Below are 23,631 nucleotides of genomic sequence, written 5' to 3' on the forward strand. Positions count from 1 at the left end.
GGTTCCAGCTCCCATCAGCAGCAGAGAAAGTGTCTGCAGAGGGAAACATACACACAAAGATAAGTAAGACGTATACGCAACTGCATTAATGAGATTTTTCTGACAGTGAGTTGCCTATCGAAACATTAAGACTGCACAGACAGCTCATTTACACAGCTCATTTAAACTGAATAAAGTTTCTGACCAGTGCAAGACCGTGGGTGTGATTGAACAGTCAAATATTCACACCATTTCTCTGTTTTACAGAAAGCAGTGTTTCCCTCAGAAGTGATATTTGGTTTCCAAGGACCTCGTTAGCTTGCTTGGCACCATATTAGTGTTACTTAACACTTCCCAGTAAATGATGCAGTTAGGCTGAAGGTTGTTGACATCTCCGGTCTAGCTGATGTCTTGAAACTGACTGTGAAGAATGAACGCAGACTTCAGAAGCACTCTTGATGAAACGAAAGACAAGCTGTTTATTTGGATGATAAAAACTCCAACGTGAATCCAAAACAGAGGCAAAACAATGTCCAAGATACAAAGTAATAACATCCTGGCAGCACATTACAACGCAATAAGGTCTAAGTGAAAGTCGGGTACACACAGACGAATGCGCTGTGCGCTAATGAGGAGTGGAAACAGCTGGGGACCAAGAAACAGGTGAAACTAATCAATGATAACGAAACGAAAGAGGTCAAGAGACTACCAAAATAAAGCAGGAAGTGTTTTCATACAGAAGCACACATAAACTTGACACTGAAAGATCCAAGACTAGAAAAGTTACAAAAATTCTACAAGATTGCCTTAAACAGAAAACTAATGTAAAAAACACAAAGTGAAACAGAGAACTAAAGGCTAAAGATACAGTTCACTCTAACCCTAACCAGAAGTTTTCAGGGTTACAGAGCTTGTTCACTTCTTACTGGGTTACAACATCATGCTGCATAACTACTCACTACTCAGAGAAGATACTACAAAGCATTTTGCATGGAGATATTTTAAACCTTTTGGATTTCTCTGACAAGCATATAGAGAAGACTATAGAAGGCTATAAAAGAATGTTTGAATCAGAGAACTGGATATCTGTGACCTTTTAGGTTAGTGGTTCAATCTAGTCTGCAAGTATCCTTGCAGAGAACCCAGAATTGGCCTTGATGCATTCATCGGAGTGTGAGTATCAGATGAAAAGCACTTAGATGTAGAAAAGAAGTGCTTGCGTGAATGAGACATGTTGTATAAAGCACTTTGAATACTCAAAAGTACTATACAATATAAAAACCAACCCTTTTACCACAAGAATTACAGAAGAAGAAGGCTAAAGTTATACTATCTATTATACTCCATGAAAAGATCCAGCAACACATGAATTTGATGGAAGTCATCATTGTAATTCAAGTCTAACTCTAAGCCTTTAAAAGTCATTTTGCAAGCTTTTCTTTCCTTCTTTTAGTTTGTGACTTGTCTTTTTATCGTTGTTAAACGCCATCATGTGAGCGCTTAGACTGCTTTGCAGTTGTTAGGTTGAGGCCAGCCTGCACAGTTTGAAGATATCCTCAGTATATCAACCTGCGTCAAACAGTACAGGGCTCAGCTGAGCAACAAAACACACGATCCAAATAAGCAAAGCTCAAGGAAAGCAGCAACCAAAAAAATTACAACAAAAAAACCCAGGCTGCAAACAAAGACCTGACAGCTGAACGAGGGAACGCAAACCTCACAGATACACAAGGCCGCGATCAGCTAAACAAACCCCGACAACATGAAAGCAAAATATGACACGTGAACGAATGAAACTGCTCCGTGAAAAGAAAACAATAAATCAACAACAAATCAAATGAAGGCCAATGACATACACAGATACAAAACCATGTCGACGGAACGAGGAGAAAGGAAACAAATGCAAACAGGCGGCTGCAGAGATGATGGAGAGCAAACGCACAAAATTCAAAAGAAATATAGCAAGACGCTAAGTTAATCCATTCCACTACAAACTGATTGAAATCCTCCAGAAAAAGATTACCATTGATTTAACTCTTAGGCCTAAATCTTTGCCGATGATGAAACACAACCCCTAACCCCTCAGATAGAGACATAGGATTTTTCGTGGTAGGGGCGGGGTGGGGGATACAGTTTGTTATATGTGTGTAATATTGTGCTTTTCCTTTCTTGAATGCCACAAATTTGGAGAACTTTTATTTAAAACTTATTATCAGTGCGAACTCAGACATCAGAGGGTTAATATCGAAACGGAGTCATTCTGTGGTTCTTTCATTTTTAAGAGGTCAGTTTGTGCTCGAGGGGCATTTTTCATAATTCATCAATGAACACAGAGTTACTGGAGCCCCTGTTTACGCACGAATATCAGTATATTAAGAGTAGAGACTCTGTACAAACAAGGGTGTGGCACAGGTAGTGGAAAAGTGCCGTTTGTATTATTACACAGATAAAAATAGTCCCCAACAAATGCTCGGTTTAATCCTGTTTGAGTACGATTTGATGAAAACCGCAGGGGCCAGCTGCCACCAGCTGCCTTATTCCTTCTCGATTCATTTCGAGAAAATTACATAACAAGAGCCTTTCTTCTGTTCTCACGAGGCTGGCAGATATTTTCATTTATATTAAGGCAGAAGCCCTTAAATGTTACTTGTTTTAAAGGGTTAAAGTCCTGAGAGTATTTCCCACCTCTAGCTAAAATAATCTGGCTATAACTCATATTTTGGGTGAATCACTGACTGGAAAACACATGTTTAAACCCCTTGAGCACACATTGGGAAATTAATGCCAACACATACCGAAGGGGAGGAGATGAGTGACAATATAAATGGACCTGCCCGTTAGAACAAACCATGACTGATTGCTTTTGCTGACATTTCAGGTGCTGGTTTGGGAAGCGAGCTGGCGTGTACACCGACTACATCTATCAAGGTCCCATGATTCTGGTTTTAGTGGTAAGAGTCTCTTTTTTTGCCCTTCAGTAGTAGCATGTGCTTCAGAACCTGCTCGACATAATTTGCAGGTGCAATTAGTCCTCATTATGTCTTTAAAATGCCTGACAGGCGTGAAAAGTTGGAAAGTTTAACACATATTTCAATGATAAATGAGCCGGCCCGACGCTAGTTCTATCAAGATTAACGTTTAAATCTCTGCGACTTGACAACCTCTGGGACTCATTTTGGACTTCGGGCATAAAAACATGAATAAAGTCCAAATATATGTTCAGTCTTGAAGGAATTATCTCTTACACTAGGCCATTTCCACCCCCTGGGGTGGGCGCCTTTCATCACGAATCAGCTATTGTAAATCTGTCTTGTCACTTGAACTGAAAATATCTCTCATCTGCATCCAGTTTGCCGTCACATCACAGCTGAGATTAATCTTCATTCTAAACTGTATGTCAGCTCCAAGAAAGACTTCTCCTTCAGCATTCGGATATGTGTTTTTGTGACTCACCCTCACCCTGCCAGCAGTCCCTTGTGATTCTGAGCCCTTCGGCGGGGCTCATGTGAAAGGTCCTCTAGATTTTACAGAATAGCTGAGGACTCGTGTGAGCTTTGCTCAGCTCTCGTCTGGACTAACCCTCTCCTGCCCAAGCATCCAAAATACTGTAAATACATCCTTTACAGATATGTCCTAATATAAATGTATTGTTTTTCATCTACATGTATTGATATCATTTGAATATACAAAATATTAGAACAGGGATCGGATTCAAAAGACAGATTCAGCTCAAACTGGTTATCCGTACTTGTGTAGAAGATGAGAGAGGGAGTTTTGACTGGCCAAGTTCATCTCTGAAGTATCTAGTACTCTGAGTGATGGAATGAAATTGCCTTACTTGGGATTATCTGGACATGAATAACGGCGGAGGTCCCAGGTCGACAGGCAGGTAAATGTTGCTGGAGGCTTGAGCAGAGCTCCAGATTTCCAGGAGAGGATCAGTGTACCCTTTGCACTTAATGTGTGCCCTGAATGTTGAAACAAAATCTGCACTCATTCCAATCCTGAACCAAGCCAGCTTCCTTCTAATTGGCTGCCCCTCTGAAGCAAAACGTTTAAGCAACACTTTGTATTTAAAATACAATATATGAGTAACTGTATTCCGTTACAGTTACCGTTTAAAAGGTAGTATTCAGAATACAGTTACTTTGTTGAATTTAATGGATTACATGGCGGTCTTTTCCTGTTTCATATGTTAGGCTATGCCCTCTCTATTTTTGGTAATTCCACGCCGGTGGAAACCCAAACAAAACACGCATTAAGAGGCTCTAATGTCTGTGTCTCAATCTCGCGGCCCATGTCACCTCTACTTGCAGCCTGCATAATGGCTTGACAAAATATTTTTAAAAATTATTGTTCAAAAAATGATTAAGGCAATAGGCAGAGTGTTACAAGCATAGCATGTATGAAGCATGTAAATATAATAATAACCACTGCAGCCAAAAAGAGTGTCTGACCAGCCCAGTTGTAAGTAAGCTGTTACGACTCGACTGCACACTGTGTTTGTGTTTTCCTCCGAAACAATAAGTTCTGTTGGAGCCGCCTTTCAACGCCCCTCTCTGTCCCTCGATAGCAAAGTTGACCCAGACAACAAAGTAAAGCTAGTTTTCGGCTACGAGCCCGACACAAACCTGACATATTAGCCAGAGGTCCCTTTACTACGGTTCGGAGCCGCGGACCTGTTTTATATACACGCGGAATAGTTTTCTATGGAGATCGCTGCAAAAAGTGCAGCCTTACCTAATGTCCACCCTACTGTTACTCATTTTATATTAAGATTTAAAAATCTAGTTGGTATTAGTATGGCGAATAACCTTCAGTAATAGTAATAATATGTTACAAAATACATTTTGGGGCATGTATTCTGTAATCTGTAGTGGAATACATTTTAAAAGTAACCTTCCCAACACTGTCTTTGGAAGACATAATAGAGCTTTACAATAAGCGTTAGTAGACTGAACATTTACTAATTAAAAAACAACAGTTCACTTAAATATTTCCACCACTGAATGAAGTAAAAGTTAGCAAATCTTATGAACAAATGCAGATGTCTTAAACATTAAGTCATTTTGCAACAGCTATAACTTTTGAGAGCGTAGTGTTAAAAGATAAAATGTAATACATATGAGCGAGAGTCAAGTTAAGTAGTAGTACAGGCTTTAAACATCATGTTGCCTTTACTGGGTTGTTTTTGGGCAGTGGGATTGTTTAGCGTTCCTTGTAGGATGCTGCAAGCTGGACTGAGACGGTTTGGGTCGTTTTTTGCCCATTTTTGGTTTTGAGTATTCTGAAACCTGAGCTATGAGCTCACAGAGATGAGTTGTCCATTCTCAAACCTCCTTATTTGAAACTTAACATTTTGGCCCCGTTGGATATGAATGTCCACTTGAACAGGATATATATGAGATAATATTAGGAGAAGCAGAATAGGTCTTGTTTAACTGAAGGATCAGATTACTTCCTCTCCCTCTACAGTCCACGTCTTCACACACGGTCACTGTTTGATCATTTCTTTGCTCAGTTTTGACTTTTTTGTCCCTGCTGGCTCTCGACTGGTCGAGTGACCTCCCCACCCAACATCCAAAACAGCACACCCTTATCTTCTCTTCTTTGAAAAAAAGGAAAATTCATCTCTTCAAGAGGCTCTTTACTGCATTCACTCCTGCTTTACTCGCCCCTGGAGCACATATCTGTCTGCTCTAATATCGCTCTGCTACTTTCCCCGAAATTTCTCCGGTCTTGCTTACAATGGCATGTTCTTGCAGGCTTTTATCTCTGTGCCCAGCACTTAATCCGACAGGGTCATCATGTGGTCACCAGGAAATTCGTGGTCTCTTCTCTGAGGGTGTTGCGGTGGTGAACTCTCCAGGCATCGTCACCAGCGGCTCTTAATATCAGCAATAAAGTAATGTCCTGCCTTAATGAAGGAATCTGGGATGTTATTAAAAATTGCATGAGCTTAGTTAGACCAATAGAGTGGAGGGTCCCTGAGAGGCTGCCATACATCTGTTCGAGCCAAGGTCGGGTCAAACCGGCCCTGGAAAGTATTCCTATGTCTATTTTTACTCCCATGTGACATATTTCACACTTATTTCATGAGCTATTGATTTTGTCATTCGTCACACAGTGGAAAAATAATCTCAAGAAGCACTTTAGATACACAAAGAACATTTTTTAAGCAAGATTAAAGGAGAATGTAGGCATTATGTTAGATTTCTCTCTGTGCCAGTAAAGCCTCCTGTTTAACTAAAGCCTTAAATAGCTTAGTGCCTTATCGACATAGAGCTCCTTGTCGTACAGAAGCTGTTAACGCTGACTGACGTGTACTTCAACACCATCAGCATGCACACTCTGTTTATTTTGAGTCATCTCCATCCTGCTGCCATAAAGGGTGGAAGAAGAAATCATTTTACTTGTGAGTAAAAGCAGCAGAAGCCTCGTATTGAAACACTGAAAGTATCATCAGGTAAAAGTGATTAAAATCTAAAAAATAACTGTCAGTGTTTTTTTAACGTTTAGCATTTTACAGCTGTGACCGATAGAGTTTAATTAGTATGTAGTTAGTGGGTACGTTATGTAGCTGGATCATGTGTTAATGATAAAAGTTTCTACATCACCCAACAAGGCTCCAGCTTCCCACATGATTTTGAATTGGATAAGCAGAAGAAAATGGATGGATGGATGGATGGATGGATGGATGGATGGATGGATGGATGGATGGATGGATGGATGCCATAGAATGCCAAGAATGCCATAGATGAATGGATGGAAGGTCGGATGTATGGATGGATGGATGGATGGAAGGTCGGATGTATGTATGGATGGATGGATAGATGGATGGATGGATGGATGGATGGAAGGTCGGATGTATGGATGGATAGATGGATGGATGGATGGATGGATGGATGGATGGATGGATGGATGGATGGATGGATGGATGGAAGGTCGGATGGATGGATGGATGGATGGATGGATGGATGGATGGATGGATGGATGGATGGATGGATGGATGGATGGATGATAAGGAGATATTAAATAAGAAGGAGATCTGGAAATCTGGGAGAAGTCTGATCTGCCAAAGGCGGCCGTTGACCTGGGCCCATCATAGTATGTTTTTCAGGAGGGAAGAAGCTTGTTTTAAACCTTGTTTTGGTACAAAGACGCCAAACTTCTGAAACGCTTTTTATTGGCTCTTATTGGTGATTCTTTACTTTCATGTCATAATCCGAGGGTTTTCTTGAGTTAAGCTTTGGATCCTTTAATATTTCTCCGTTTGGGTTTGTACAGGATTTAGTTTTATTGCTTTTCTAGCCCTCTAAGTTTCTGATTATTGTGAGGGTGAAGTTTGATTCATGTTCTGTTTTCATTATCATTCTAGTAATTTTACACTTTAGTTCTTGTTTTATTATGTGAGTTTTCAGTGCTTTGTCCTGACTGTTTCACTGTTCAAGCGTCAGTTTGTGCAGCTTTGTGTGCAGTCTTGCGTTATTCGATGCCACTCGTGGTTATATAATAAACTCCATTTTGGACTTTATTGTTATGAACTTCTCAGCTTTTAAAACTCAGCTTTTATAAAGTTTTTTTATCACCTGTATTCTACATTTGGGTCCAACAATCCACATTCTTACAACAGCCCAGTGATCTTTAAAGCTAAAGATATGCCCCTTTACCCACCCACTTAGATGGGGACTTCAAAATATTTGGCTTTCTTCTAGAAGCACTTTGTCATCATCAGTGCTTGATATTCAGTACCTGAAAAGAAAGTACAAGTGAAGGTGCATCGAAAAATGTACCAAAGTACGTGACCTGAGCAAGTATATGCAAGTACGTTTGCAACTGGACATATTAATCTGTGTTAATGCACTGACCGAAATAGACCACAGCCAAAAACTGCCCTGCCCAGCCACCATTCTTTTCAATGGCACTAAATGTTTGTGTATAACTTTTAAATGTAAAACGTAACAAACTGCAATATTTAATCAGGAATTGAAAACTGGCCTAAAGTTCACAAACTCTCCACATATTAAAAAGTTGATGTAGCCAGCATGTCGTGTCACGCTGGTGTCTGCACATTTTAAAGCTTCAACTCAGACCTTACTTGGATGAGATGTTAGCATTAGCAGAGCTTGGTTATTAAGCTGTATTCATAAACTGCACAGGTACATGACACAGGCACAGACTCGTGATCATAACTGCCTTATTGGACAGATAACTCATTATTGTACTACAAACTGGGAATGGGCCTCATTAAGCAGCTAGCACATCTAATACCCTTCTCCACATCATTTTGGTAAATCCCATATCAGTCGAGATATTTAAGCTTCTTTAGCATGCATGTGGCTGTTGCTGCTTCTGCAAGAAGCTTTGCAACCCACCTTCTATCAAGTCCCTCCTCTTCACACCATGCCTGACTACATCAGTCTCATCGATGTCATTGTTGCCTGCTCTGTACCACCACTGTCCCTGCCTTAGGCCTTCCACACATGTTTGTGGATCCATGCCGCACAGCCGGATATAAATTACCGCAGATGGAATAGCAATCATATTTTGACTCTACTGATCTTGACAGAAATACAGTCAAGTGGTCCAGTTCAGTGACCCCAATTAACTGAGGTGAAGCCTAGCAGGCAAAGCCAGGCTGTAAACATGTTTATTTCTGCAGTAAAGTTGGGCATTTTAATACACAAGTCTATGGGGACCGACTTGCTCTTGGAGCCAGCCTCAAATGGCCATTTGTCAGCCCCAGAGTTGGCAGTTTGAGCAGTATGCCGAAACACAAGTGAATTGCAACAACACATACTGTATGTTTTGAAGGAAACATGATTTGCATCTGGAACATATTCTCTGTCACTGCACTGGCTTTTACTGGATCATCCTTGTGTTTTCCCCGTCTCTGCAAAACAAAAAATCACCAAAATAAATGGCTTATAATCTTACAGGTGAGGCCTGTGTGAGCTTTGCAAAGAATACTCACATTCCTTTGATTCACCTTCCCTGACTAATTTTTAAATGTAATGTTTCAATGTGTTTGTTTCTTTTACTTTGAAAAGACCACATAGGTAATAATCTATATTAATGCAACGCTTCTGTAGTTCTGACTCTATCTACTGCACAACAAGTATGCCCTGGGTGCTAATGAAGAAACCTTGAACCTCAGTGAGCAGTAGTAACAAGTCAATAATGTCAGAAAATGAGGTATAAGATCACTTTAAAAGCCATTTAAAGGAAAACAAAAGGTGAAAGGGGTTAAGCAATATGAGGAGCGCGTCAATGAGGAGTAAATGAAAACAAAATAACCTTTCTCTGACACTGACACGCACCGTAAAGCCTTCATAAAGAGGTTCACATTGATGTACAGTACCTTTATTTATTTCAGACAAGATTAGTCCATATCATTAAAAAAAAGAAAAACATTAAGGATGAAACTATCATCAAATATACAGACATCGTGCCTTATCTCCAGTATTTATAAAAGCTTGATATATGCCTTGTGTCACCATGTGTTATCACGGTCAAAGCTGTTTCTTGACCCATTCACATAAATTTATAGATCCTCAGTGAGGCATGAAAAGTTGGGACATGACTCCTGACAAAAATTTGACTTGTAATTATTGTAATTACACCACAAATGAGCCGTATAATGAAAGTGGCCTTTAAAAAGGCCACTTTAACATTATCTGTGCACATGTAAAATTTAGATTGCAACATATTAGCTCCTTTTTACAACTTGCAGCACCGTGATCACTTCTCAAGATATGGCCGAAGTATTTCACTTTGCTCACCACGTCCAATACTTGGTCTGAGTTGTAGCTATCACAATAATACTCCTTTTGGGGTTAAACAAAATATCATACTGGGCAGCATAACTGTGTAGGGGACAGACTGACCAAATCATCAGCATACATTAAATGATTGCCCATTATACACCCAGTCTGGCAATCTTTAAACTTGACAGAGAGATCATCAAGATAGAAATGCAATAGAACAGGAGACAATGTTCCACCTTGTTTGACTCGATTAGACGCAGAAAAAGGTTCAGATACCAACCTTCAGATACAATTTCCTACATAATCGGTACTACGCTTACTTTCAAAACCAAACTGAGCGTGATGTGTTTGATTTCTCCACAGATCAATTTCATTTTCCTCTTCAACATCGTGCGAATCCTGATGACCAAACTGCGAGCCTCTACGACATCAGAGACGATCCAGTACAGGTGAACTGAACGCTACCTGCTGTAAAAACACTTCCTCATTGTAGGGTGTACCACTTGCTTGTACCTATTACAGACAATGTGTTCCTTGCCAAGTCTGCCGACTATATTAGTCAGTTTTAGAGACACATTAGGAAGTTGGAAGGGTGATGGCTTTATTTGCAGGTTTTCCATTCAGGCAACCTTCTTTCATCTGTGTCTTTTTCCTTTGCTTTCTTTTATTTGCTGATTTGTTTGATTTTTTTCCACTTGTTTTCACTTTCACTGTGACGAGATTAAAAAACAACTAAAAACAATGTGATTGCGTTTGGCTTTGTTTGGGCACTAAGAAGGATTTGGTTTGGTTTTGCCACTAAAACTAACTTGGTTAGGTTTGGTTTAAAAGCCTAAATATTTAGCCACTAAAAATCTGGTTGGTTTAAAGTACTAAATAGTATTTTGTCAGGTTTAGACAGTAAAAACTGGGTTAGGCTAGGTTTGAGTGAATGGTTTGGGTTAAAACATGCCCCTTCACAATAAAACCCTGCACGTTGAATGAGAGTGACTTATTCTTCTCAGTAATCCTATTGGACGGTAAAGGACACCTTGTGTGTAAATGAGCCATGCTATTGTGAAAAAGCCACGTCCTGAATGTGCTCTGGTGTACCTGAAGCATAGAGACCCTGGATCTTAGTCATGTTTTACACTTAATCCTCAGTCAGGTAAAAGGATCCAAAAAGGGCCTTTAACACACAGTGAGCTGAGCCTGTCCGTCATGGTTGTCTGATCTGTGGTTTCTTCGCCTGCAGGAAAGCCGTGAAGGCCACGCTCGTCCTTCTCCCCCTCCTGGGAATCACCTATATGCTGTTTTTTGTCAACCCAGGGGAAGATGAGATCTCTCAAATCGTCTTCATCTACTTCAACTCCTTCTTGGAATCCTTCCAGGTACAATTTGTTTAAACAGTGAAGCCTTTCAGAGACAATCAGAGTATAATGACATTTGTGCGGGTGGATTTTTTTTGGGGGGGGGATAAAGACTCAGTAATTGTAATGATGGGACTGGGAATGATTAAATGAATGTGTGTGATAAGCTGCTGTGTATATGTGATTAATCCAGGATCACAGCGCTGATGTTTTGGATGGCTTCCTCTTTGTTCATGTTTTGTCCTCTCTTTATCTCTCCCTTCCTCTCACACAGGGCTTCTTTGTGTCAGTATTTTACTGCTTCCTAAACAGCGAGGTAAGCAGAATCACACTGCCTTATTGATTTAACATTTTAAAGCCCCCACCCCCTTTTGCTTCAGACACTTATTTATATCTCCCCGTCTTCAGGCGGCTCCACTCGTCGTTTCAGTGGCTGCATGTTGCTGTGTGTGTTTTTTTGCAGGGAACAGAGTGATAAAGCTTGAAGCACTTATATTCAGGGCACAATTAAGACTTGTCATGTGCCGACATAAGTGACATCACTCGCTACACTTTATGACAGTGTCAGCCCTAATTTGGTTTCATGGCGAAATCAGGGGTGAAACCCTCTGAAAATAGAACTCCAGTATTAATATGCAAGCACGGAGGAATGCTACTTTATGTTTGATAGGCTCATTTCTTAATATTAATATTAGTCATAGTTTTAGCATTTTTATTGGTATCTGCGCCATAGAAAAAAACACATTTAAGGCATTTAAGTCTTTGCACATTTTAAGCAGTATGTATTAACAAATGCATAAAGTGTTGCTCCTTTCCTGTCCCTTCCTTTCTATGAGAACAGTCCTCATTGCCTCTTTGCACCATCTGCAGATGTTTCCTCGCGGCTTACGAGCATGCTGGCAGTTGTTTCTCTGTTTCTTTTACACGGTACAAGCAGAATAAAATAGATAGCAGAAGTGAAACAGATGCTACAGCTGAGGCCGGTGAGCTTTAGGCTGATGCAGATCTGTCAAATCATGAAATACTATATTTAGAGCGTGCAGCCCTGCTAGCAGCTATGTGGTGCTTTGCAGATCAGCACAGTGGTGCCTTACTGCTAACACCAGCATGCTAACCTGCTGATGTTCACTGTTTATTTCAGTGTGTGAGCATTAAGCACAAAGTCCAGCTGTGGCTTGATGTTTTTCAAGGTTTTTGTTGATGAATTGATGATGAAACTGGCTTAAAGGGGCGCTAGATGATTCCTCTAGGAATAAAGAACATCTGTACAGATTAGCTGTATTGACTGTAATAGATCTAAATACTGTTTCTAAAAAAAAAAAAGCAAAACGCAAGTTGTTCAAACAGCAACATCCCAGCAGCTATGCCTAAAACAGACTCGTTAACGCCCAGGTCAAAACTGGTCGCTGTTAATTAGGCCAGTTTTGACAGATGCTGACCTTGTTTTCATTTACAAAAGAGGTTCAGCAGCAAATATCTGTCAGATCACTGCAATGAAGAAATCTTTATTTCTTTACTAAATGGGTGTAAATAGATGGCTACACAACATTCACTCCACACACAGTATTACTGGACCTTGTTTTGTAGATTACAAACATGTCTGGGATGTTTTTTGCTGAAAAACATCAGCAGCTCATGCACTGCACGACTCCGAATGAGAGCTGTAACGTTTCAAGCACACCTGCACTTGATCAGATGAACTTTCTTGTGTGCACTGTCACAAACATCGCCCCCTGTGCCCCGATGTCAGCATTATAAATCCATGGTGTGGCTGAATTACTGTCAGGATCAGTTAGCTCAGCAAGTAAAAGACTCGGGAGAGAGGCTGACAGCTTAAGTTGCTCGTGTGGGGTTTTGTTCTCGACTTTCTTAATCTAAAGTCCAACATGGACATCGAGGCAAAGTTCAAGGAGCAGACAGCGAGGCTTCACGCCCAAACTTGGCAGATCTTCCGTGTTCAAACTACTGCATGTTTTAGAGCTAATGTGACTGCTGGACGACCTCAGTGGGTTTTTTGGTAGCATGTAATATGTAATACTATTTTGGCAGCTACATGGAGCTGAGTTCTGCAGAGGGAGAGAGATGTGGGGTGGATAACTGTAGATATTACCTGAAAAACATTTTTAGATTGAACAACCATTGGCAGACTTTCTCTTGTCTTGGCTGAAAAACAGAATCAGAGATGTAACCTTATTGTAGGCTGGACATTATAGTTTGTTGTTCTGGTAAAGGGGAATTTGTGTTGTTTGTTTGTTTGTTTGTTTGTTTGTTTTGTTTGTTTTGTTTTGTTTTGTTTTACTGCCTAGAATAAAACAGAGCAGACAAAGCATTCTCAGTTGAGCTTCAAGGATCACGATCACTTTCTCTTTGGGGAAGACAGCTGATTAGAAGTATTGTTTAATTTATTTATTTTTGTAAACAGGCTTTGGTCATTCTATTCTGTGCATGTGGAGTAAAAACCCATTTTGTAACCAATTTAGTTTTCAATCAGATGTTGCTTTAAAAAATTAAACCTGGCATTTTGTTTCTTTATTGCAATACTGGAGTAACTTGGCGATAACACCAATGTATACAGTTCAAAATTTAAAAGCAAAGAGTAAGAAGTGAGCTGCCCAACAAATGAGTATTAAAATATTGAAATCTTTAGGTACACTCAAAGCAGTTTGTGGCACAACCTCTTCCTCTTCTTTATGAGAGAGAGGATAACTAGCGTTGCATTATCGGCTTTTGATTTTGCCTTTGTGTCCTCAGCCCAACTTGAAACTGAATATTTTTTGTGTCATGCTGAACTATTTTAAGCCACTTCATTCTGTTTTTGTCCTCACTGTGAGCAGATCACCTTAAATTACCCACACTGAGAGGCATTAATAAATTGGTGGCTGTGGCTCAGGTGGCAGAGCACTTGTTGTTTGATTGCAGGTTGAGTGATTTAATTCCTGGCCTTGGACTCAATAGATGGCTTTTAGGCCGTTCACTTCTGTAATCAGTATGGAGCTACGGTTAATTGAAAAGCCAACTGTAGTCTCTTCTGTCAGAGAATGCAGCTTTTAGCTGCTCAGATTTTCTCTGGTTTTGTTGTAAATTTCCGTGTTTGCTTATTGAAGCAAAAGGTTGAACACTTCAGACTTTTTTTCTGACATTTTGTGAACTAAATGATCATTTATTAAGAAAGAAAGAGAAGAGAAATGACAGGTTAATGAAAAAAGATATTTGCAGCTCCTGTAATATGAAAACTGAAATGCGTGTGTGGGTGTAATTTTTATCAGATTTGACTGATAGCTTTCACAGCAAAGACCATCATCAGACTGTGACTGGTGCCCCAAAACGACAGGAAGTCCACACCCATTAGTTAAGTTTAGACTCCACATTATGAAGCCTCAGTGTTAGAACTTTGGGGGGTTTTCGGAGACAGAAGTGACCACATTTGCATCCTGAAACTGAACAGACGCAGACTAAACATTTCAGTTTCACTCACCAAAACTGAAGCCCAGACTTCTATTTATCACACATCAAGCCAGATCATTTCTTGCTTTTAGGCTCCACAAGGCAACAAAAGCACAAACCCGATGGAGAGGTCGAGTTCAGTGATGCAGATTAGACACATGACAGCCTATGGACCTTTGATGAACACACATATGGGGCGTTTATCAATATGCGTACTTGTGCGTACTTGCGTTCTCGTGTACTCGTGATACGTCATCAGTCGGAGACCAAGTACTGTTCCAATTCGAAGTACGCATCAAGCCGAGAACGCGAAAAAGTCCCGGATGTGTTCTCGATCCGCCCGTTTTATCGAGCATGCATCGGTGTGGACTTGGGACAGCTATATATCCCAGAATGCATTTCGTCCAAAACTCAACAGCGGACTCCCGGCACATCGTTTTCAACCCCCACCCCCGCTCGCGGTCTTCTCACTACTCAGGTTAAAGAAACTCCAGCAGCTGTCTATAGTATTGAGTGTCCACTAGAATAGAAATAAAAGCGTTCTAACATCTCACCTGCTTGTTTTTATTAAGGTATGTACACGTATGTACATGTACACTATTTTTATTTATAGAGGTTTCACTACTGAGGTTAAAAATGATATATAAGTCACTTAGATCACTTCTAAATGTTAATGTTTGGTTTATTTCAGTGTTTTATTTGTTCCTGAGTAAACGGGTTTGGCTGTGATTAAAGTTAAGCTTCATAACATGTTACTCACAGTTAAATTAGGAGGGGACGGCAGTAAAAACTCCGGACCTGTGACATCATCACGTACGCAGGTGTTCCAATTGTACATATCGCGAGTCCGTGCTCGCGTTCTCGGCGGGTACGTACTCACAGAGAACGCGAGTACGTACTCGCGTACTTGGGCATTGATAAACGGCCTCGGCTTATGAATGCTATTTAAGTTTGCTGTGTTTGGTTACTAGCATAACTACTGTTCTCTGAAACCAAGAGACTGGAGTTTGAAAGAGAACTCCCAAAACCCCCCAAAATTCAGCAAATACATCACGTGCCACCTTTTCATGAAAATAAGGTCACTTGGAAAAAATAATCATGCCAGTGTCAGCATTCAAAACCAATGGGTGATGTCACGGTGGCTACGCCCACTGTGCCATGCTTGCCCACTTTAAGCTCTAAAGTTGTTATGAATGAAGAAACTATCCAAAGAGGCCAAAGTGTATTTTTGTATGAGACTCTAATCATATTTTTTTCTGTTGTAAACATTTTTACATGGCAATCTATGGGGACTGATTCATTTGAAGACAGCTTCATGTGGCCGCTAGAATAACTGCAGTTTTGGCCTTATATTTCAGCCCCAGAGGTTGTAGTTTAAAAAGCCAACCCCTGCTTCCAAAATAGCAAAGAAATTTAGAAAATCTCATAAAATTTGTTTTCATGCAGAATCTCATCCTTCACAGCAGGAAGCCACCTGAGAAATGGCTAATGATTTTAGCTCGAGAGGGGCAATTTGGTACGTCAGTGTTTAGATAGACTGCTCTATTATGCTCTCCAAAGTCTCAATCAATACCTTTATAGCTGAAGAGACCATAACCGTGCCACCTGAGCCACAAACTAGGCATAAAGGTAAACCTCCAGGATCATAACCTGATTTAGCTTCAGAGCCCGGCGTCATTTGACAGAACAATCATTACCTAACGAGTTATTCCTCGACTCGCTTGTAGATGTAATATCAGCTGACTGCTTGCCCTTTGGTACCGTCCCACACTATGATAGCCGACTGAATGATGAACGACTGTCTCATCATGAACTGTGTTGTAGCTGCAATGAGGAGCTTAACCAGCATGTGCAGCCTACAGAGGGTATTGATTTAGTGTTTTGTTACAGGCTGAGGGTAGCAGGGAAAAGCAGAAGGAAAAAATGAAAGAGATGAACAAAGGATACCCACGGTCACATACAGGAGAAACAGAAAACATTTGGAGCAAAAACATCTGTAGAGGATTAAATTATCCTACTTTGGGCCACGTGACACGAGTGAAACACAATGGTGGTCAGTTATCTGACAGTCTACCCTGTAAAGTCTCAAGTTGTGTATTAAAATAATGCTCTGTGGTTCACATTTTAGTTTAGGGAAAGATAAGAATTGTGATTATGGAGGCGGACAGAAATGGGACACATGGGGCGATTGATTTTTGGATTGATGAGGGTGGAGGGTCCCATTTTAATCATCATTAAAATAATTTATAGCGAGTTGTCACCATATAGTATATGAAACATATGAGCTGAGGGCCATAAATGTGACTGTACATTGCAGAGACTGCTATATGTATATGCACAGTACTGTCAAACAGTTGTTTTAATATTTTGGGAAAATATGAAATATGTGTAGCAATGACACATATATAAACATACATGGAAACACATGCCTATAGATGCCTATATTAGGCAAAAAAAAGTAGTATTATTCTAGCCCTGCGACAGACTGGCGACCTGTGCAGGGTGTACCCTGCCTCTCGCCCTAAGTCAGCTAATTTCTTTAAGTAGTCTTCAGAAATGGTTCTCAAGGACGTCTGAAGGACATGCAGAGCTCTTCTTTGGATGTTTGCTGTTTGCTGCTTTAATAATGTTGAGGTCCGGGTTCTGGGCTTTTCCATCCAGGTATGCTCTAGTTTCTTAGAGCCAAGTGCACTACATTTGATACATGAGTTATTATTGTGTAATTCCCCCCCTAATATTTGATGTAGCAAATATTACACAAATGAAAATTCAAATATGCAAATTATTAGTTATTTTTTTTGTAACTTTGCGATTATTACATGATTCAGGCTATAAAGGCTTTAAATGACAGCGTGTTTGGGATCGTTGTTTGTTGGAGAATGAAGCTGCTGCCAATCAGAAACTTTCCATATGGTGTTGCATGATGTATCAAAATCTGATTTTATTTTTCTGCATTCATAATTTTATCAATTTTGACAAGATCTCCAACACCACTAGCGAAATACAGTCCCAAACCATGACAAAGTCTCCACTGTGTTTTGCAGATGGCTGTGGACACTCAGCCGTACCTCTGTTGTTGCAGCTCTCTCCTGATCTCTTCTGTGTATACTGGCAGTGATTTTAGCCAAAAATCTCCCTCAATAATTCCTGTCACCACTGATTTTCAGTCCAGATCTTATCAGGTCTTTTTTATATTTCTTAAGGATCTGACTTTTAGATACTGTTCATCTGCTATGGATAGTCTCTTGTTTTTTTCTTAGGCCTGTCACTTTTTCTTTTCTCCTCCACTTGTTTTTCTTGACAATTTTAAATTGGTTCTATGCTAAGTTGTCTATTATGTGCAGACACAACAGTGGTGCTTTTTATCCTTAAATAATTTATATCAAATTTAAGTGGCTTAACAAACAAAAAGACATTCCTGTTAAAAAGGTCAGGCACATAGACTGGAAATGAGTGAAAAAGCAAAACAAAAAAGGAAACAAAATATAAGGAAACAGGGAGTGGCTGAAGACTTTTGCAAAGTACTGTGTGTGCATGTATTTAGACTCCTCCCACAGAGGTCGGTTACCTTGTTAAAAGTGCTGCAGTCCTGAAACACTGAATCCTGAAACCACAAATCACTGCAGTTTGACTCATGTCACTTCTTGAATGTGGGTCTTTCTTTCAAGTCTGACAAAGGTGCTGAAAAAAATTAAGGGTGAATTAAAAGGTAGAAAAAGGGCCTATCACTCTGAATATATTCACAGTATGAAGGTAAAATACAAATAAAGTCAGCTGATTCTGCAGAAGTCAGGTGGAGCGACCCATGAGGCAGCGTCTCAGTAAACAGCGTGAGCGTAAATGAATTAAGTCAGCTCAGCCGAACCACCAGTCGGCTGACAGATAATCATTCTTTGTTTTCTTTAATTCCTCGAGCTTATTGTTGTCGGTGTTGTTGTTGACAGGTGCGCTCAGCCGTGAGGAAGCGCTTCCACCGATGGCAGGAGCAGCACTCGATCCGAGCCAGGATGACCCAGGCCATGTCCATCCCCACTTCACCTTCACGGGTCAGCTTTCACAGCATCAAGCAGTCCACGTCGCTATGAAAGAGGAAACCAGCTTCGTCCTACATGCGCGCGCTTTGGGAGAAACCTCCAGCTGTCATTGTCATCCTTTTCTGCCACATCACTGGAGTAACACTAAAACACTTTCTGCGGCTAGAGATCTAGAGAGAGGCTGCATCAGTCTCCTAAACCTCAGGAGGGACATTACACAGACTTTCAGGAGAAAATGGATGGGTACGGGCGGGAGAGGACATTGCAGTGTTTGTGAAAATGGGAGGTTAGTGGATCAAAAAGATGCACGTGACCAAGCTGATGAGTGTGTACTGGAGTTTGAATGTACAGCACTTGTTTAATTGTCTGTCGTTTCCCCGCTGGCACTTTGTTTTTGCTAACATTGCCATCACGATTGAGGATTTATGCTCCTGGACTGCACCGAGCTGGATTCCATCTCAGCGGAGTCATGTGCTAACAGGGGCCAGTGACTAAGTCGTTGTTTATCCTGAGATTTTATTTTAAGTTTTTATTTTTCTCTCAAGCAGCTGTCTGGTTCTGGTGTTTGTTTATTTGATGTTGTGCTTTCTTCCTCTGTTCTCAGCTCGGTGCGCTCGTGCTGCTTTCATCGACTTTCCAGGAAGGTTAAACACATTCCATAATTCCTACCTGAAGAGTTTTGTTCCAGAAAAAACAGACACATTTACAGCTTTTACGGCTTTGAGTAACCTCCAAGTGACCCACTGGGGACATTTATGACCCTACATGTATATTTCTGTGACAACTTTAATTGTTTTCTGTAAGAAGTGGCCCACTGGGATGGCAGTTTTTGTCTTCTGTTTACATTTTCCACCTTTAATCGCTGCATTGTGACAGTAACAGACTAAGAGCGGCGTGATTTAGTGCTGCAGAAGCCCAACGTGGCAATGAAAACAGCTCAGCTGATGGAGAAAATTGAGGTTAACTCCCATAATTTCTTACCTCTTAACACTTTAGAATATTGGTCATAGATAAAGGAAACGTAGTATGATATTATAAAGATATAATCCAGCCTTTAAAACAATTTATTCCAGTATAAAATCTAATGGGGTCATAAATGACCCTCCTCAGTCACTTTAGTGGCTAAAGTAGCTCAGCTACCTGAGGTTTAAGGTCAGTGTCAGTTAGTCTCACATCATTCGTCTCCTTTCTCAGCTCAGGTGACGTGTTAGTCGAGCACAAAGAGTGAAAGTGGAGGAAATAGCCTTTTACTCCAGAATAATTACGTGGCATAACTCTCGCTTAAAGCACAAGCTATCATGTTTATGTTTCTATTGATGTACAGATTAAACAGGCGGGTGGATACGCAATAATTAGGGCGGTTTAGAGTGGCTGTGGTTGAGGTGATGGAGGTATGTCCACTAACTGAATTTAAAATCCTCCTCCTCAAGTCCTGGATGATCAGGCCCCATCATATCTTAAAGTCCTCTGAGCACTGCATTATCCCAATAGAGCACTTCACGCTCAGTGAAAAGAACCTTGAGACGACTGTTTCTGTGAACTGGCGCTATATAGGAGGATTTAATCTAACTGAATTAATTGCAGGGTTAGCTGTCCAGCCTTCAGCTGCCCCTATAATAAAACCCTGGACTGAAATGGCACGTGATAAAAATCTGCTGGATAAGCGAATTCCATTCAGCTTCATAAGTGCATATTTCTATATATAGCTAGCCTTTGCCCCTTTGACTACAGCTGCTGTGCCAAGTAAGGCTAATCACTTCCTGGCTCTAGCTCACATTGGGGCAAAATATGATCAGAACATCCCTACAGACCATTTCAATCTGATCCCAAACAGAGGAAAATCATCACTCAAGCATCTCAAGGTGATTGTCTGCTATGACTGTGTGTGGTTATCAAATGCTGACACAACATTTAGTTGGAATTTTCTTTTATTGTAACCTGTAACAATGGTTTCTATTCAGCTACAGAGACGTGTAGCCTTTCTCCTAATTTATCTTACTGATAATTCATGGTGCCCGTCTCTGCGCCTGCAGATCTGCCTCAGTAATAATTGGCAGAGGTTTTTTTGTGCCGATTTGACCTACTTTGGCCTGAGAAGTTGGCTGCATTCGGACCATCTCTGAATCACATGTGATGACCTGAATTTGGCTACGATGTAGATCTGGTTCAGCTTCAGACTCATTGGGACTCTTGGGTGTCTCTTTGGCTGTGATTTTACTCCTGGCACACTGGTTTTGGACCATCTTGAAGCCAGACCAGTTTGGATACGTGTGTACTCAGAAAGTGCACACATGGCATATTTTGTTGTCCATACACACACACTCAGAGCAACGATGCATGTTTCTCACATATTCACATCATTTTATCCAAACTAAATTTACCTAGAAAGAATAAACCTTTGTGGGCAGAAAAACAATATTAACAATATAAAGTTAATGTGGCAACATACATTCATTGGCATTGGCTTTGTTTGGAAACATAAGAAAGACGTTTGAACGTTTAAGCTAGGAACATGGCTTTTTAAAATTAACCCACTTTCAAAAGATCAAATGTTTAATTATTTAATTGAGAAATAATAAGTATAATACCTGTGAAACTATTTATATTTTCTCTCTGGCACTTACCTCTAGAAAAACACAAGTCTAAGCATAAGAGAAGCAGCTACTAAATGCTTCACTGTGTTCACCAACTCTGTTTGTTTACAGCTGAAAGAAACAGAAAAACCCAAAACTATGACCCGAAAGTTGCTCAACAAGAGTTTTTCAGCGATGTAGAACCCACAGGACCAGTGTGAGTGACAGTATGTTTCACATTAGTTTGACACACAATACATTTAATTTGTGGCGCTTTAAATCAAATTAAGCGTAGTGTTAGTTCAGGTCATGAAGTGATTAACGTCTCTGCGGCAGCCCGCATGGTTTTCTTTTACACATCCTGTTGGTTAAACCTCTCAAAGCCCACAGTTTCACTCCTTCAGCCTGCATGTAGTTGCTGTGAATCTGCAAGCCACTTTGCAACCAATCAATTCTTCGGTTGGAAAGATTCTGCCTTAGTGGTCCTTTTACTGCAGAGACTTTCACAAAGTATAAAAACTGTGCAGTGAGAATGAGTGGACCACATGTTCAGCAGTTCCTTTAATGCTTGTAAGTTAGTTAGTTGTAATATTTTTTACTTGTCAGGGACCAGGCACAAAAGGATTGAACTCGTATGAGAAAAGATGCCTTATACTGGATTTTGCTACAAGTACTTTAAATACACACAATATTAAACAAGCCTATACTACAAATGCATATAAGAACTACAAGATAATCAAATGTACAAGCTTCTTCTTCTTTAGTGGATCATCTGCTTCCATCTAACTTTTTCTGTAGCATCCACCTCTGTCACATGACCCCCCTCACAACACCCGTGAATCTTTGCTGCGGTCTGTGCTGTTCGTCCTGCCTGGCAGCTGCCCTGTCCGGACTGCCTCAGCCTTGCCTCACTAAGTTCCCATCCAAGCCACTCAATCTGATGTACTTATTTCTAATCCTTTTCATGCTGGATTCTTCTAATGATAAGTACAGTTTCCACCGGCACCCTGTTAGCCAACAGCATCAGGGGTGGTCATTTATCCACCCTGGACCCCGACTTCTTATGAGTCATGTGTTTGATTTGACTGTGATTTTATGCCCTTTCTGACGCAACCCACCACATTTATCTGGGCTTGGGACAGGGAGTACGCTGTGTTGTGCTTGGCAGCGGCAGCAACAGACATAAATGACCACAGATATGATTTTAACTGAGTCGAAAATAACAAGAAAGCTGTGAGAGAAGGTGGGTTGTAAAGCAGCTTTTACATGTCCACTGTGCTATGCTCAAAGTGTCACCCATTTGAAAGCAAACCAAGTTAAAATTATCAGTCAGAATTTAGTTTATAAAAAAAAAGAATAATCTCTATAGAAAGCAAATGAAATGATCAAGTTTCACAAGTTTTAATCAGACCCACGCCTCCTCCGACGGTCTTTGTGGAACAAAACTCTTCAGCTGATCAAAGAGACTTAATAGATCGCCTCTCGACCAGCAAGCAAAGGGTTCCTCCATTCAGGGTGGTGTTTATACTCATTCACACCTCGTGACTTTCTGTGGCGTTCGATTGACTTGAACACTTGCAGTAACTGTATTTACTGATGACCTGTAAATATATAAATACCAGAGGTGAGTGTGATGGGAGGGGGCTTTAAAATCCACGAATAGAAACCAAAAACACAAACCACACACTGTAAATCATATGGGCACATTTTCCATGTGATCGGCAACTCACAGTCCACATTCCTATGATACCAGTATGCCTAGCACCTGTGCATTTTTATGAGAAAATTGTATATGAACCTTTTCTTTTTGTCACCCTAATATTATGATTATTTTTTTTTACCCCTTGTAAGTGATGTGTGAGCTCTGGTTGTGATAAAAAAAAAAAAAGTCAAATTAGTTTAAGTAATTGAGTTTTACATGATGCTAATCATCACTTGTAACAGAGCAGCTGCTTTCAGCTTGATTCCAGCCTTTTGTGGTGGAGAAAATTAAAACGAAAGAAACGTGTAGTCGTCATGCAATTGTGCTAGGAATTTTCAAAATAAAAGTTTTACATCAGCAGGAATAAGAAACATAGAAACCATGCAAAGAGACTCTTCATCGTTTTGTGGTACGTATACGGTGGTCAATGAAAAACCACAATGTCATTCAAATTATTATTTATTGTTATTTATTTTCAATATTGTTATTTTCATACTTGAAAAAAAATGTCAAGCGATAATAAACTGTGTGTTGCATTTGACTGAATGAAAAATTGAAGAGATTTATTTTTAGACCAGTTTTTCTACAGAAAACAAGTCTGTAAAAAAAAAAAAAAGATACCATTACCCGCGATGGAAACTCCGGATCACACAGCCATTTGTCTCCACCGTCCCCCGAGAGAAGAAAGCAAAGAAAGAAAACACATCCTGAGTATCGTGTGATCCTCTTAAGCTTTGTGTGTGAGTCTCGAAGGGGAGCACGGCCCAAATCTGGCTTTTAAAT

General features: G+C 40.3%; 1 protein-coding gene across 1 annotated transcript in view; it reads left to right on the plus strand.

Moving 5' to 3' along the window:
- LOC100696279 (corticotropin-releasing factor receptor 1) overlaps positions 1 to 23,389 on the plus strand; it is a 93,336-nt gene extending 69,947 nt beyond the window's left edge. Inside the window, exons 10-14 of the mRNA XM_005453701.4 lie at positions 2,858 to 2,930; positions 10,110 to 10,195; positions 10,981 to 11,116; positions 11,370 to 11,411; positions 18,484 to 23,389. Coding sequence (XP_005453758.1) covers positions 2,858 to 2,930; positions 10,110 to 10,195; positions 10,981 to 11,116; positions 11,370 to 11,411; positions 18,484 to 18,624 — 478 coding nt within the window. The 3' untranslated portion in view covers positions 18,625 to 23,389. The remainder of the gene's footprint in view (positions 1 to 2,857; positions 2,931 to 10,109; positions 10,196 to 10,980; positions 11,117 to 11,369; positions 11,412 to 18,483) is intronic.
- Positions 23,390 to 23,631: the final 242 nt, after the last annotated feature.

Source organism: Oreochromis niloticus, linkage group LG8 (genome assembly GCF_001858045.2).
Source record: "Oreochromis niloticus isolate F11D_XX linkage group LG8, O_niloticus_UMD_NMBU, whole genome shotgun sequence".
NCBI lineage: Eukaryota > Metazoa > Chordata > Actinopteri > Cichliformes > Cichlidae > Oreochromis > Oreochromis niloticus.